The 17,722-nt window shown below is 35.5% G+C and overlaps 1 protein-coding gene across 3 annotated transcripts in view; it reads right to left on the minus strand.

The window, feature by feature from the left end:
* Positions 1-1,473: 1,473 nt before the first annotated feature.
* ZNHIT6 (zinc finger HIT-type containing 6) overlaps positions 1,474-17,722 on the minus strand; it is a 64,553-nt gene continuing 48,304 nt past the window's right edge. For all 3 annotated transcript variants that reach the window (XM_019626402.1, XM_019626403.1, XM_019626400.1), the window contains 2 exons: positions 6,324-6,448; positions 1,474-2,424 (listed from right to left, as the gene is read on the minus strand). In XM_019626402.1, coding sequence (XP_019481947.1) covers positions 2,384-2,424; positions 6,324-6,448 — 166 coding nt within the window. In that variant the 3' untranslated portion in view covers positions 1,474-2,383. The remainder of the gene's footprint in view (positions 2,425-6,323; positions 6,449-17,722) is intronic.

A 17,722-nucleotide genomic window follows, 5' to 3' on the forward strand; every position in this document is an offset into this window, starting at 1 on the left:
ACAAAATATATAAAGGAAATTGTTGACATTATAATTATGTGTTGAACGTTTTACTCTACTTCGTGAAACTTGAATCCCACCACTTGCTACAGAGAAACAAATTGGCTCAACCAAATTTTGGAATCTTAAATATCTTCACATTTAAATTATATAGTTAAATTTAAATTATATTTAAGTTATTTTGAAATTATAGTAACTCTTTAATTTATATTTATAATTTGAACAGGTGCAAGCTTTGTTTACTGTAATTTATGGCTATTAATCCCATATGTAATAATTAGCAATTATAAAAGGCCTACCTTCTCTTTGAAATCATTGTTTAAAAAATAAAGAAGGCCAGGTGGAGCTTTTCTCCTTTTAAAATGTGAGTCATGAACAAAATGCAGGATGTTGCACTTAACATGGGTCAAGGAATTTGCTTATTCATCAGAATTTGTCAAGAATCCAAAATGGAGAAGGTCTCTCAAAAAAAGAAATTGGGTCTTAATACTACAAATTTCTTGGGATATCAGTGAATTTTCACCCCCTCTAAGCAGTTGACATGGTTATTCACTAAAACACATGTTTATTGTAAATCCTGTGGGAATATATGTGCATATTAATCAAATGAGCTGACAGTTACATGTAAGGGAACGCTGCTAGTGAAATTCTTTTCTAAGGAATACCCTACAATTGAAAAGTCTAACAGAATTCTAGACAACAGAGAAGGCAAAGATGCGTTCGATCACGCAGATGTTTTTTCTTTCTTTTTTCTTCTGGGCAGGGGACAAAGCACAGGATAAATCCTTTGGTTTGTGTCCAGTTTTCAATATAAATTCTACAAAGGATGGAACTCAGCGCTTTTCTTGGAAATGAGACTACATCATAATAGATTTCACTGTCAGGAAATTGCTCTCCACCCTGACATTCAGATCACATGTCCTTATGTGTACTTTATCCCACTTTCCCAGTAACAATTCTATTCATCTATTCACACTTTGACTCAATTCATCCTATTTCTTGTCTGTTTCAAGAAGACTAATTTCCCTTTTAAATTAAATATGAATTCCTTAAAATCCGATTTAGTGTCTCCCCCGTAATATTGTGAAAAACATAATTCTACACGTTTTACTGTATAAAGAAGATTCCTGAAATTGGTTTAGAAAGTATTTATATTTCTCAAATCACAAGGCCTTACGTCCTATAAATCCCATTTCCACTATCACTTTTATACCAAGGGTCTTTGTGGCATTATCGTCTTTGGATTCTCTTCTCCGATTTCTACCCCAAGTTATATATACTTGAGTTCTACAAGCTTGTCCTAGGCTCATCGTCTCATTATCTTTTCATATTTTATAATCTTTCCAAGTCCCTTTAATTAATGCCTCTGGTTTCCTTTTAGGCTAAAACTTATTCCAGTTGTAAACTAAAAATGAATTTCACTAATGTCCAAGTTTATCTTTGTTTTCTTAACCATTAAGTACACAGATGCAATACAGATGTAATAATCTTTTACTCTTATAGTCATGTTGCAATTTCATAACTGTATAAATTCCAATAAAACTAGGAAAATTTCATTTCAATATGTGAGATCACAATGTATAGAGCTGCCATAAGGTATAAATTAAGCCAGGTATATACAGAAATACACATATACATTCCAATAACACTGAAGAGTTCCAAGTGTTTTTTTCTTTAGTTATTGCTAGATGATTCAAAACACAGCATAAAACCGGTCATCACAAGACCCCTGTGTGGCAGGGACAAGATGGAGTGGAAATGGGATGAAAGGCACAGAGTTCATAGTAAGACACAGCTCACCGTGTGAACAAGTACAGCGAAACTGGGGAGCACTGAGGGTTCAAACAACAATGTGGAGCCGCTGGTTTTATGAACTGAATGTTGAAATGGCAGTTAATAGCATTTATTCAGCCTTTCCACAGGACATTGTACTGGTCTTACCTAAGTATAAAAGACCCATTCAGTCGTCTCAAGACAAGAATGGGCAACTGATGGCTAGATGTGTCCACAGCCTTTCTGTTTAATGAGGTCCCACTAAAGAGAATGCCAACTTTGTGGCCGGCACAGGTGATCCCTGGGTTTGGTGTTGCATCAAACTAACAAACAGAAAAGTTTTCAGCCTACAGAACGCAGCAGGGCCAAATTAAAATAAGCATTATGTCAATTAGGTGCAAAAAAAGGGGTTGTTAATAGGAATAAGGGCCTTGCAACTCAATTCGAGAGGCTAGAAAACACGTTTTTGAAAAAAAAAAATTAGATTGTTTAATTACTTTTCAGAGAAACAAAAATTCCAACCACCCACCGACAATACCCCAATCATCCAACAGCTACTCAACGCATAGTCCTCTGCAACTGGCTCGGAATTTTCTTCCTCCAGAAGTGCTCAATTTTCATTGCCAATGTTCTTGGTAGATTCACTTTTTACTGAAGAAAAAAAAAAGAAAAAAAAAAAAAGTAAACATGCAGTCAAGTGTTTATACTGTTTCTGTTTAGCCTGTTCTGTTTTTCCCTCTTCTCTCCTCCCTTGAGATGCATACCAACAGCACTGCTCATGGGGACAGACAAACCATGTCATGTCTCAGGCAGCCGGGATATACAATTCTGGCCACAATAAATAGAGAGATGATGTCTAAAAGTGGCAATTATATTTTGTGAGGTCACATCCTTCCTGATTCTGTGGAAGACTCAAGAATGGTCAGCTCACAGTGTGGTTATGAGCCCATATAAGTACCACAGAATAGATCACTATTATCACATTGGGTAGCCAAGTGTGGTTGAAATAAATTTTTCCATGATTTTTTTTAAACTTAAAATTGAGGGTCAGTATACGTTGAGTGAATGTGGGCTGACAGAAGGTTAGCTAATCGCCATCTCCTTCCTCTCAGCCAAAAGAAGACCCAGAGCAGAAACGGCATTCCTGTAAAGAGCTGTCTTGACGAGAGTTAGCAAGTCTATTGTTACTCACTAAACGGAGAGTTCCTGGAGGACAGACACTGGGCCTTTCCTCCCTACATCTATCCCCCCACTATACCACGTCTGCTGAATCAATGTAAATGCAAGTCACTCCATCTTTTAGTGATCTTTTTTAATCTGCAAAATGGGAACCAGAGTGACTGCTCTATTTATTTCATTGTACAATGAAGCTAAAAGGAAATAATATATAAAAACCTAAGAAAATTAAGGTTTAAATACAGATGGTTTTGCTTGAGGCTTAGAACCATCTATCTCCACCGTGCAGACAAGAAAAACAAGGCTCAGAGAGGCAGAGTGAATGCTAGAGAGCTGGTGCTAGAACCAAAAACCTGGCTCTTGCCTCATATTCCCATTGCCAAGTTCCGTAGGGTTTGCCGATGGTACCTAGATTTAAGATTGTACCAGCAATCAAACCGGTGTTTACTGAGTACTTTGAATGAGTGAGGCCTTGAAATAGCTTCCATCCAAGATATGTGCCAATCCTTGTGGAATTTTATAAACCCTAGCAGAGTCCTTCAAGCGTCTCCATGATACAAGTTAGTTGTTTTTCCCTCTGGCTTTTTCTGCACTTTATGCAAACCCTGTAATAGTAGCTACTGCACGGTGAAGTTTACATTTGTGTTCCTGTGCCTGAGATCCATCCCCATACTCCACTCTACTACCTCACACACACAGACACACACACTGAAAGAGAAAGGAAGAAAAAGAGGAGTAAGGAGGAATAAGAGGAAGAAAGACGGAGGGAGAATAGATGAAAAGATTCACTGGCCCAGCAACAAACTGATGTATGAGTAGCTACTATGCCAGGTGTTTTCACTAATTCAAGCAATCAATTTTGGGTTGGATTCCTTCTTAAAGGAAGAGACATTTTCTAATTTTGAGTTATCCTAGATCAACAGAGCAATCTATTTTGCTAGTATTTTTAAATTAATGGGGCTTTGTACTATTTGGGGAAGGCTTTTCCCCTTCTTTGCTTACTGAAGTTGTCCCTGTTTGCTTCTTTTCATAGGGCTCCATTCTTTTTTCCTTAGACTGAAATGCAGCATGCTTTTATCAAGTCATTTAATTGACTAGTTAATTTTGGCAAACAATAACCTGTGAAGCCAATAAGGCCACTTTGAACACTTTGCACTGGATTGATACATGCAAAGACGGGTATCAGCACTCTTCGTCTCCAATCTAGTGGGCCACCTTAACTGTTTAACCTCTTACAGTCAACCTTTGGCATTCCTCAAAAAGCAAACCAACAAACAAAACTTGCCTACTGCCCATCAATATAGGTAGACTTTCGAAAAAATAAATTATGGCAATCTACAATCATAGCAAACATTATAACAACCATCAACTGTGAAAACTATTGAATCCCGGCCCAGAAACACATTTCCCCAAACTAGAAGAGAGACACCTTGTGCTATGAACACAAGATTAAAATCCAACTTTTTGGCTCTGCAGAGAGAAAGAATTTCAAGGCTTTCCAAAGAAAATGCCCTGTTCTTATATAAGCCTCCTCCTGCATTAAGGGACCACCCTGCAGAATATCCAATGCTGTGAGAAGGTACAAACCTCACCCCTGCAAAAAAACCTTGAAGCGCTCACACAAATAAGTGCATGTGTAGGAAGACCTGGCATTATTTTTGAGGTATGTGTATTTATGATGTGACAACACTGGTATGGTCCTTAAAATCCTGCCAGACCCTCGTTAGCTCTTTGCTACAGCAGCTCTAAATGATCCTCCATGCTGAAAGCACAAGTCACTTGTGCTTCCTGTAAATATACCCGACATCATATACCCACCAAAAAATAGCAAATTTTACTTAATAAGGTTCCAAGTGCACTACAAAAGTAGCCTTTTCTTTTTGCTTCATTACAGGAAGCCTTACTTCAATGTGCATTCCTAAACAAGGTGAAAGAGGAGCTGTGTGTGCTGTGTTTATTTACACAGACAATGTTTGCCCTGGCTAGTAATCCACATTACTAAACAACTTTCCCTGAAACCAACATTTAGAGAGAGAGCTAGGTGAATTATATTAAGGAAAAAGTCAGGTTTTACACAGCTTTAAAAAAAGTGAAACTGGTCATTTAAAACTAAAATTTCTAATGTAATTTGAGAAAATAAAGTTGGATAGTCTCTCAAATTGTGAAGAATATAAAGTCAAGAATCAATCTCAAGATTTAGAAACCCATAATTGATTATTAGAAACTTCATGTTTGCTAATTAAATATCTAGTTTCAAATTGTGGCACTGACAAAATTTTGGCCACTTGGAAAAAAAACTTTCTATTAACTTTTGCCAAGAAGAAAGATATTATGTAGATGTATAGAGAATATTATAGAGACTATCCTACAACAAAGGTTACTGCCTGTTACAGTCTATGATGCTAGCATAACAATAAAACCTGAACCACATATTTCAAATAATATTTTCTTAAAAAATAGAGTTAAATCCAATCCAAGGAATTTTATGGTCCTCTGGAGTTTGTTACAATGAAACTTGACCTGTACCTATAATTCTTAGCTGAAAGTGGTATCTAATGGTTTTGGCTTAAGTAAGGTAAGTAACCTCTCTCCCTTTTTAAAAGTAATTTCTGGATTTCATTCAGCCTCTAGAATCTGCATTCAGAAACACAATTAGCTTACTTCAATCAGTAGTTGCAAATATGGTAAGTCATTTTATACACTAAACTTTCACACACACCACTTCCAGTTCTAATACTTCCTCCCAACTCCACTACTCACCAAAGAGGGAAAAGTATCTATTTTTAAAGAACCACTAAAATGCCAAGGAATATGGCTAAGGAAACAAAATCCAAGAAAATAAAAACAGTGGGTTTAAAAATAAAAGGAGATAAAGGGTCAAGGCAATTACGCACGACCCTTATGGCACATTATTCTAAATGCAGTCTAAATTTTAAACATAATGTTCCTTGCAACATTTCCCTTTCTATAAGGTAAGATCCTAAAAACGTTTGTAATCCCTCAATTTAGGAGCCTCTAAAGTTCTAACTCGGAAGTAAATTTATCTGATTATGACAGACAGTTGTTTAAAGACCATTAGCTTAAAATAAGACAAACACACATAGAACTCCAGTAAGGCAGAGTATGTCCTTTTATAGCCAGACATTCAAACTGCTTCATTCATTCTAAATTGACAGTATAAGCTTACATGCTCTCAAACAGGACAGAGGTAGCAGCTCATTCATTTGTTTACAGTATTAGCTGTAGCTATAGAGTAAATTCAGTTATGTGTGTAAGTACAGTGGGAAAACACATATAAAAAAATAAAGACTGTCATAACTGCTTCAGTTTCACTATGGTTATTCTGAGCATTACAGGAACAAATTTACACTTACCTTGGTGAAGAACTTTCATGTCATTACTGGATTCTTTTAAAACCACATGTAATGTTGGGTACTCAATGATTACTTTGTTCCTCAAATTGTCACGGAGACTTTTCTGAGGATCCAGTTCATAATATCTTATAATAAAACAAACAAACAAAAATCACTTATTAAAAATTAGTCATAAATATGAGTCCCATAGATTAAAAAAATTTTTAATTGTGACATTAATTCAGTAGTCATATCCTTATAATGTAGTAAGTTTAATACCTCTAAGTAAAAACACAGGTAAAAGAGCTACTATTATAGAGGTTCTAAGCTAAATCAAAAGTATATACAATAATTTGGCATTAGGAAAGCTCTAGAGTAAGTCATTCATTTTCACATCATGTAAGGAATAAAGACTAACTTTTACATAATATCTATGTTTAAAGTATCATAAAATTTTCTTGGATAAAACAATGACTACCTAAATTCAAATTCCTCAAATACACTTAGTTTAAGCCTTAAAAGAAAAACACTATTTCATGATAAATAACTTCTAGTAACGTATGGCAGCAAAATAACTGGCTACAAAATCCTTTTGTAAAAAGTTCATTCTAACCATAGTTTCCAGAAATTTATATTGACATACAAGTATATTTGGCCTTCCTCTATTTTGAAATTTAAAAAAACAACACAATAGGTTTGGGTTTCTGAATGAGGCAAAAGCACAAAATTTAAGAAATATGGAGTTTATAAGTCATGATTTCATGACATAATTGTCACGTGTCACAGGTAATTACATGCTTATATTCCTTAAGGTATGAAATGCTCAAGTCATTACTTAAAAAAAAAAATGAGTTCATTAAAGATGTATTCCCCTAACATTCTTCTTTGTCTGCTTTCTGAACTAGGAGCAAGGGGTAGAATTTCAGCTAGCTCACTAGGAGGTGCATATGGGAATGTGTTGGCATGTGAATGTCATGTTATATCAAAGAGGAAGAAGTAGAGAACGTGTCCAGCGGTGCAGCACAAGTACTCCAACTTTTCTTCTCCATGTCCACCAATGACAGATGGCATTCACACGCACAACACTCATCCCAAGCGATACCCAGCCTGACAGCTGCAACTCCATCCTTCTCTCTCCCGCCCAAAAAAGCACACTGGAATAAATGTGACCAAGAGCGAGGTTATCGCGGGAGTACGCTTGAATCTGCTGTAATTTTGTTTTATGAGCAAATCATTCACAAACTTTGGTATTTCTTAATTAGTAACCAGGTATTTGCTCCATACCTCACAGTTGAGAGACATGCAGCACATTTCCTAAGAACTCCTGATGCAGGGACTTGTGTCCTAAGTATTTCCCACATAAGAGTTGTCAAATGAGGGAGAACAGAAGTGCTTAACAAAATGCAAAGTCAAGCAAAATGCAAAGCCCACTGTAGAACTGATTTCTTATTTTAAGAAGTAGGTGACAAGTAAGAGAACAACTGTAAAACCAAGACTTTACTGATGTTTGCCTGACCACACATGCCACCCCTGGAATGAAATTCTTCATTTTAGAATCACAGAATATTTTTTATGTTGAAAAGAAGCTAGAAATGCAAGATACTCAGTTTTTCTAAACCAGCCCCCCTAGCGACCATAGGCCACAGGACGTATACATTCTTTCCTGGGTGTAGTGTAACACAGATGTGCTTACAATCCTTTAAAAGTGGTTCCAGCATTCAAGGATTAAATGCTTCACATCTTTTAAACATTATTTCCCTTTGAAATAAGCAGCGTTGTTTTTAACGTTAGCAGTAATTATTACAAAAGAGAAACATGAGATTGAATAGGATATCAAAGTATAAGATTAACTTACCAAGTAAAATATAAACTGGATATAACTAAATTTTTCTTAGGAGAAAACAAGACTTAAATTCTCAAACAGGAACTTTTCAAATGGTATACTATAAACACTTGCAGTAACTTAGCTTCTGTGCATTTAGACTGAATTATAAGGCTTCTACTAAGAGAAATTTCCCAAATAAAGGAGTGTTTTCTACTTATTTTAGTTGCTGATAGTTTTCAGTGTATACTTAATAATGTTTTAGGTATTTTGTTTCTTTTTATAATATTAAATCTTAATTAGGTTTCTCTAGATTTCCAAAGTTGGAGCAATTAAAAAAAAATTCTTCAAAAGTCACATGGTAAACCAAAGCCTAATATTACTGCTGATACGGTATAAAATATATTCTCAGCACAGGAACATTTAGAGATACTTAAAAATTACTATGTAATAAGTTACATATTATTTCAATCTTAAAACTATAATGATTACACTTGCTAAATTAAAAAAACATTTGGTCCCTATTTCATGTGCCAAGCAGACACTGTACAAAGCTCTGAGGATGCAAATATTTATAAGAATTTATAATGATTTTTAAAACATTTTATTCAAATGCAGTGAAAACCTGGTATGTTGTGTGGTTTTGATTAGAACCAGTGAATTTTATTTAGTGTTTATCCTAAAATGTTGCAAACTTCTAATCAAGGCAATATTGCTATATTGAGTGTCAGTAAGCTTCTAGGCCTTAGCTTTCTGTTAATTAAAGAAGTCAGACTTCACTAGGAATTTTTTAGCTAAAATTCTGAGTTTCTTTAATTTTTCTACTACTAGTGGTTACTCTTAGTCTACTACTAAAATTGGCCAATGATTAAAAAGTAAACTATGTAAATTGTTTATAAAGGAAGGCTATCAAACAAATACGGGGGTAATAACATTTTGTGGACTTGGAATTTAATTAAATGGAGCAGTAACTTTTAGTGATTGCTTGGGTTTTGAGTCCAGCTCTCTGAGTTCAAGTCCTGACTCCATCACTTACTGGTCTATGATTCTGGACAAGCTACTTAACTTCTCTAATCCCTAGTTTCCATGCTTGAAAGTGGAGATAATGACAGTATCGCTTCAAAGTTATTGTGAAGGCTAAATGATAAAACATAGAAACTATTTGCTCATTTACTTAAGCCATGAACACTGTTTTACATTTGTATTTACCTAAAGTAACAGCACATTCTTATAGAAACTTGAGCTCAGGACAAAGTCATTGAACTTCTTCTAACAAACAATGGCATTTATTATGTGAGCACTGAAACACAGATTTGCCTCTTTATGCATTTTGCATTTAAACATAGCCTTGTGACTCTCTGCACAACCTTTAAACCATTATTTGATATCATATTTACTTCCAAGAGGCTAACAGTACTTTGAATGTCTCTGTTCCCATTATTTTGAGGCAAGTTGTACAGTCCAGCCTGGCACTGCCTAAAACAACAGTTAGGCTTTAGCTCTTTTGCAAGCCATTAAGTCACAGAATCCTAAGAGATTCTGCTGTATCTCACAAACTCTGGTGTTCCCATTAGTAGAATGGCTCTGCTGTCCTAAGACAAACTACTTAGGTTTGGAAGAATTAAGACACCAACATTTGTCATTTCTTTTACCCTTCGGGACCCTCTCAGACATTTCCTCTTGTTATTTCACTTGCTTACCCTCACAAGCTTGTGAGCTGACCCTGCTCCAGGCAGCTCACAGGGGCATTAGAAGGGCAGCATGGCTCAGCAGGCGAAACAGGTGTTACGGTGACTGACACTATATAAATAAAAGCTGTCTCCACACTCAAGGGTATGCTTTTAATCTTGGCTCTGTTACTAACTTTCAAAGAAACTGGCCACGTTCTTGAACTTCTTTCTCTGCACTTTAGTAGCAAATTAGGATTTAAAAAAAAATTTCTCATAACTCAAAAGAAGACAGAATTTTAAAAAAAGTCACAAGCCACTTTATGTTCCATCTGATCACTGACACCTCTTAAAGATCATCTCCCCCTACCATCCCCTAAAAAATATTGAAACCAAATTTGAATATTCTCCAAATGTAACAATATCATAGCAGTTCCTAGGTTACAGAATTTTTCTACCATAAAATAAGGTTACTGGATGAGGTGACCACTAAGATCCCTCCAGCTCTAAAAGTCTTTAAGTTTTGATATCTACCTGCCAAAGGTAGCACTTAACTACATTCTGGATTAAAAGTGAAGCTAACTGATTCCAAATGTACAAAGTTAAATCTCTGACTCTTTTAAAAAAATGAAAATAAATCAGTTTAAAGTTATCTGATAGCTAAAGGTTTTTAAAGTATGCATCTTCCTGGCATAACTGAATTCAGTAAGGTTCCTGAACCAACTATAAACTAAATGTTTTAGATTCACACTTATAAAATTCCTTTAAAATAACACCATCTTAAAAATACCAAACTGCCAACAGGTGGCAGGTTGGCTCAGCTAAAAAAAAACAAACAAACAAAAAAACAAACTAATTTTAAGAGTAGAAAGAGAATGGATTAAGAGAACAAATTAGCTTTCAAAATCCAAATGAAATGGGAGAAACCAGATGTTAATGAAGACCCAGAATAGGAAAAAAGAAAGTACATAAACTCAAACTAAAATATATAAAACCAAACTAAGTACAGGGGTCAGTTTTAACTCTTCTGTTTAAAAGAAAAAGGTACTATTTAGAATTTCTCCAAATAATACTCCTATGTTGACAATTTTTGCAACTCATACTGCATAAGTCACACGAGAAACAGATCTTGTAAAAGTTAAAGTTTTTTATCTAATCTTTCTGATTCCATATTTAAAAAAATACAGTAATTAGTGATCTGCTGCACTTTGTTTTGGGACTTTAATGCATCCATGTAGATGAGGACTAAATGGGGCACCAGTCATGAGTGAGTGCAGACATATGCCTCCATTCAGAAAGCTGAGCAGTTCAGAATTGTACTGGTGAATGATGCTAGTCTATCCATGATATGAAAGCTTTGTGATGTGGTAAAATAAATTGACCAATTATACATTTTAAAACATGCCTTAAAGAGGGCCTTAGGAAGGCTCTTATTTGTTCTAGATGCTATTTGTTCTTTTCTTATTCTCACTGATAAGCTCAATTAGCTTAAAATCCAGAAGGCTTGAGTTCCAATCTCATCACTGGTCCCTAAGAGCTGTGACTCCTCAACCGTATTCAGTTTTCCTTATCAGTATAATGATGGAAGAAAACTGGTAAAGGTTAAATGTAGTAAGGTGAAAATGTTTCTAAAGTGTAACTTGCCAAACTAGTATCAGATAAGATTTTACACTCCAAAGGTAATTTAGCACCTCTAGCGGGGAAATGACATACTTATCAGGAATTATGTTCATGATCTGTGATGAGACTAATCAGTAGAAAAAGCATAAACTTTGTAGTCAAACAGACCTGAGTACAAATCCTGGCTTGGTAGCTGTAACTTGGTTTCTTTGGATAAGTCAATTTCTCAGAGTCAAAGATTACTATCTTGTAATATATATATAGTATGCTCTTCATTAGAATTAATGCATGTGAAAATGCTGTAAACACAGTGCCTGGCATTCATTTATCATTAATTCCTCAAATATTTATTTAGGGTCTACCATGTACAAGTAGTCTGCTAGGTGATGGAAGTTCATAGAAATAAATCCCACAGTTTATTGGGGGTGCCAGTCAAATAAACACCTACCACATTTTATTGGGACAAGTGTCATAACAGAAATCTAAAGTAGATAATAAACATTCTCTCTTGTTCCTTACCTACCTCCAAATGTTCTTTGAGGCTGGCTGCACAGTGCTGTCAATATACAGGTACTTCATTTGCTAAGCCTAGGTACCCCCTCAATTGGTTCTTAAAATCCCTTTTCCTCCAGCATTTTCTCCTAATTAACATAGGGAATTTAATTAGCCTGCTCTTGTTAACAAATATATGTCTCCTCTGGTGCTAAACTGAATGCAAGAGTCTGATCAGTACAGATTTACATCTTCAATCTTTTATTAGGACATGCTGCTTTGTAAAATGTTAGATTCATCAGAGAAACTTTTGCTTAAAGGTTAAATGAGTTAACTATATCATACACTTATATTACTTTAGACCTAGCAAGAACTATTCTAGTCTTTGTCTACCAGGTGAGGGAACTGAAGCTCTGAGAAGTCTTTTACTCAGAGTCATTCAAGGAGATAAAGAGCTGGGACTATAAAGCAGATCTGTTGAATTCCTTTACTCACCTGTCTGCTTGTTCACTTATTCCTCACTGAACACATATTTACTGAGGTCTACCATGTACCAGACACTCTACTGAGCACTGCGAATACAGCAGTGAACTATTAGGTATTCACTAGAGGTGAAAAAGTGAAGGCTTTCTAGGAAGAAAGTATATGGACAAGGTAGATAGAAATAAGCTAGGTGTCTACAGGACTGAGTAAAGAGTAGATATGGGAATACACAAAGCATTCGCAGCTTTGATACTTATGATAAATTACAGTGACAGGTCTGATTGGAGAGGTTGAGGCTCTTTTGCTAAAATGAAATACCTGAATCACCTAGAAATTTTAAGTAATCATGTCATTATTCCATCTGAAGAGTATACACAGTTGGCTACAAGCCGTTATACAACATAACTAGAGTGGGTACATTTAGTAGATTAACTGAAGAATAGATCCAAAATGATGTGGTGGTCAAATTCTTAGCAGATTATAAGCCTACAATTTCCACAGTGATGTTCTCATTTCAAATAAACACTATTTTGGTTAAGGGAATGATGTGAAAAATAAAATGAGAGATTTCTTTGAAAACTTGGGAAACATATTTTAACTCTCAACTTGATGTTACATTCAGTTGCTTCAAGCAGAATGCCAACACGAAACGCATTCCATCACTGATGTGTCCTCTTTGAGGTAATAAAAATATTTAATACCCCTCTCTACATATATCCTTTATATGTGTGGACATTCTGCAGGTTAATTCTACCATTTTCTAATCATCAAATTATCCCTTGCTTCCTTCGTTCTAGAGCCTAGATCCAAAATGTGAACAAAGGTTAATACCATTTTGAGCATGGACTCATCCTGATCATGGCTCTCACTTTGAAAAATAATCAACAATTCCAAAAAGGCAAAACAAAGAACTGGAGTTGGGTTTCATATGACCTAAGAACATGCATTATGGACATTTATGGCCCTGAGGGGCATGTGCTGTATTGCAAGGAACATCAACTGAGGCTCTGGAGGCAGGCAGGCCTAGCTTTGGATCTAGTCTCCACCATTTAGTGGTTACAAAGATACAGGCAGGCTCTCTGTGCAATCATAACATAGTCATAATGTATAATGTAACAACTATAATGTATAAAAAATGCTTAACAGGGTACCTAAAAAAAAAGTAGAAGGCACTCAATAAGAGCTTGTCATTAATACCTATTATGCTTCATAAAGACATCTATTAGTCTCTAGATTTAACCTTGATTTTAACTCAGCCTTGCAAATAACCATTTTTTGTGTGTGTTTGGGAAAACTTATTCAGGGTCTTCATATTTTTTTGCTTATATATAACCTAAAATAACTTTGAAAAACAACATTTTTGTACATTTTAAAATAGACATATATAATTTCATTTAAAATCTTTACTCACAAGTTTAAATGGATGCACAGAACATAATTTATGGTATTCTGTAAATACAGGTAACTAAAATGAAACTATTACATCACTCAAGTAAATTTCCTAGAATCTAAATACCATGGAAATTTGATACCAATATCATCCATTAAAAAAAAAATACACACAAACACACAACACACACTCTTCCTTAACAGTTAGAGATCTTATAAGGTTTCCTTTTCTCCTTGAACTTGTATTCCTATTCCAATTATCCGCAAAATTTTATCCTAAATAATACATTTATGCTTGAAAATCTTTTACTGATTACCAATCATATTTATCTGTAAGAAATATGTATGTCAGCTAAAAACTTAATTTATTACCTATGACCTTAAAGCTTTAATTAAAATTTCTTCTGAATTGAATAATTTTAACTATTAGTATAAAATTGATCAAAACACACATATTTAAAGTAAAATTTTTAAACTAATTTTAAATTATAGTTTACATAGAATATTATATTAGTTTCAGGTGTACAACAGAATGATTTGGCATTTATATACCTTATGAAGTGATTACTATAAGTCTAGTAACTGTATGTCACTGTACAGAGGTACTATGATATTCTTGACTATATTTCTTATGCTGTCCATTGTATTCCCATAACTTATTTTTTAACTGGAAGTTTGTGGGTCTTAATCCCTTTTACCTTTTCTGCCCCTCCCCTCAGGAAACCATCAGTTTGTTCTCCGTATCTATGAGTCTATTTCTGTTTTGTGTTGTTTGTTCATTTCTTTTTTCAGGTTCCACATATAAGTAATATCATACAGTATTTATGTTTCTCTGCCTAATTTATTTCACTAATACTCTATAGGTCCTTCCAGGTTGTCGCAAATGGTAAAGATTTCATTCTTTTATAATATATATATATATATATATATATATATATATGCATAACCACACATATTATCACCTCTTTATCCACTCATCATCTATCAGTGGACGTCTACGTTGCTTCCATATCTTGGCTATTGTAAACAATGCTGCAATGAATACAGGGGTGCATTTATCTTTTTAAATTAGTGTTTTTGTTTTCTTCGGATAAATACCCAGAAATGAAATTGCTGGGTTGTATAGTTTAATTTTTTGAGGAATCTCCATACTGTTTTCCTAAAATAAAAATTTATTAGAAATGCAATTTTTTTTTTTGAGATTTTATTGGGGAATTGGGGGAGCGGAACAGCGTTGGGGAACTGGGGAAGGGGACCAGACAAGTTGCTGTCCTTTTGTTCTTCAGTCTAGTTGTGGAGGACATTGCTTCACTGGCCCATGTTGGTATTATCATTGCGCTCTTCCCGGGAGAGGCAGTCGCTCGCTGGCCATTGGACTGCCGCTCACAGCGGCTCACCGCAGCTCATGAAAGCTCACGCCCGCTGACTGCAAGCCCCACTGCAGCCTACCCATCACCGGTGACTCACGGCAGCCCAGCTCCAGGTTGAGCTGTTGTTCACCACCTTAGCTGTAGAGGGCGTAGCATCACGGGCCCTTATGTGGGATCCTAAACTGCTCAGAGCTGGCATCCCAAGCCAACTCTTAACCAATGCGCCACTCCGCCGGCCCTGGAAATGCATCTCTTAATGTGATAGGTGAGCACTGATGATGGCATCTTTTACTACATGCAAGGCTGTTTACTACTGATTCTTAGATTAAGTAATTTCTCTCCATTTATTTCTGTAGTATTTATTAACAGAACCAAATTCCAAAAGGAAAACAAGAGAAAGCTTAATGATCCCATCTAGAGAGCACGCTGCTTTTATTAACTAACTCTTCATTCTTCAGTAATTTTCAAGGAATCTAACTAAAAGGCAACAGTGATTTTTGGCTATCCACATAAGACAAGGCATCTGAAAGTAGTTAATACTGTTCTTAGAAATTCTGGAATTCCTTTAATGTTCTCTGAAATATATTTAATTCTGTACCATTATTATAAAAATAATCTTAACTTTAAGGATATTCAGTCTTCTAATGGAAGAACATTTTTAAATAATCCTTTTAATATTTATTACATATTATAAATTTCTTATTTAGAATACCTTCAAAGCATATTTTTCAATTATTCTCTATATGTCTGAAACAATATCATTTAATTTTCCATTTCCAGTTCAGTTAGGCCAAGGGTGCAGACTAATATCTTTCAGGATGAAAGAAAATCTGATTTAAAAAAATCCATCCTAATATCAAATGACGATTTCTTTATATAACTTCAACAACTCAACTGAATAAACATCTACCAAATACTTATTACATAGAAAACATGTTAGACACTGTATGGAATCCAAAAATGTCCTCAAGGTGTTACCATCCTGGTCGGTGTTTCTCGAAGTGTGGTCCCAGGGATAACTTATATCAGGGTTCCCTAGGAGGCACAGAATGTGAAAAATGTAGTTTTCTAGGTCTTATGTAAGAATAACTAAACCAGAGCCACTGAGGGTAAGCTGGAAATCTACCTAGTATGGGCTAGGTGAAAAGCAAGGAGGGTTTGGCAGGACTATGAGGTGAGGCTGGCAAGAGAGCAGACTCTTAGAATCAACTAGGGCTGAGAGGTGGTGTCCTGCAGGCAGCTGAGTCTAGGAGGTCAGAATCTGAGTGAATAAATTGAACTGGGAAGTCAGCTCTGCTCTAAGGCTGCAGAAGGTCTCAGGTTGCTGGTGGGTGGGTATCAGTAAGAGCCAAAGATAGGTCAGGTGGGTCTCACCTGAAGTCCACATAGGCAAAATTAATTTATCTAAAAAGGCATAAGAAAAAGTATCTTATCTCTTAACTTCACTGTAAATTATTTTTAAATATTTCATGTTACAGATCCAAAGAAAGTAAAGCAATCTTAGTGTAAAAAAGAAAATTCTCTCAGCACAGAAATAAAATCATCCAAGAGAAATAGCTCATACTTTTGCTGATTGCTTTAAAAAAAAAAAGAAAAAGTGTTCTAAAATTATTAACTTCAGTAAGTCCCCAACTTACGAACATTTGAGTTGCGAACCTGCACAAATAGGAACGGACCTCGCATTACGAACATTCGCAGATGCAAACAAATCGCGGAAGTAGCTTATGTGTTTGCTGGACATTGTCAAAGTTGTGCTGCTGTGTGCTTACTGTACAGTGCGATAGTGTACAGTAGTACAGTGCTCAGTCAGAGTCCAGGATGTCCGGAAGCAAGAGGAAAAGCAGTGGTGATGTGGAGTGGACTGCTAGGAAGCGAAAAGACTCACTTTGTTGGACTTACGAACGAATCCAACTTACGAATGTTCTCCCGCCAACGGAACTCGTTTGTAAGTCAGGGACTTACTGTACAGCTAACACAGTAGTAAACAAATAACAGAATCTATGTGAATATAATAGGGTAGTACCCTCAAGAAGAGTAATAATCTTCTGTGATGTTTATGAAATCAAAGCCTAGGTAATACTATAATTTGGCTTGGATTTGAAGTTTAAACTCTTGGCATTATATGCCCATTTTTGGAAGTAAAGGCAGTTGGTGTATGCTTCTGTTAAAAAACGACAAGTCTGGAGTGTCCATGAAAAGATGTCCATGGCTTCCATTGGGTAACTATTATGCCTTATATTTTAAATACATATCTATTGTAACATGTATCACATGTCTATCTCCTCTCCTAGACTCTGAGCTCCATAAGGGCTAGTCATTTAGATGCCTATGTATCCCTAAGGCTTAGCATGGTAAAAAATACAGACTTGACCAATCTTAACCCACTGACAGTTTAGGTCAAGTTCATATATCAAACAGCCTGTCCTCTGAGTAGCTGCTACTTTTTCTGAAAGAATTATAAAGTATACTGGCCAGTAGTTATAATAATTTCTCTCCCTCTTCCTCTCTCTCTCCTTTCTCTCCCCTCCCCCCACCTCGTATTGAGAACTGAAGCTCCCAACTAGTTAAATGATATAA

The sequence above is a fragment of the Hipposideros armiger genome, unplaced genomic scaffold (genome assembly GCF_001890085.2).
Source record: "Hipposideros armiger isolate ML-2016 unplaced genomic scaffold, ASM189008v1 scaffold_675, whole genome shotgun sequence".
Classification (NCBI taxonomy): domain Eukaryota; kingdom Metazoa; phylum Chordata; class Mammalia; order Chiroptera; family Hipposideridae; genus Hipposideros; species Hipposideros armiger.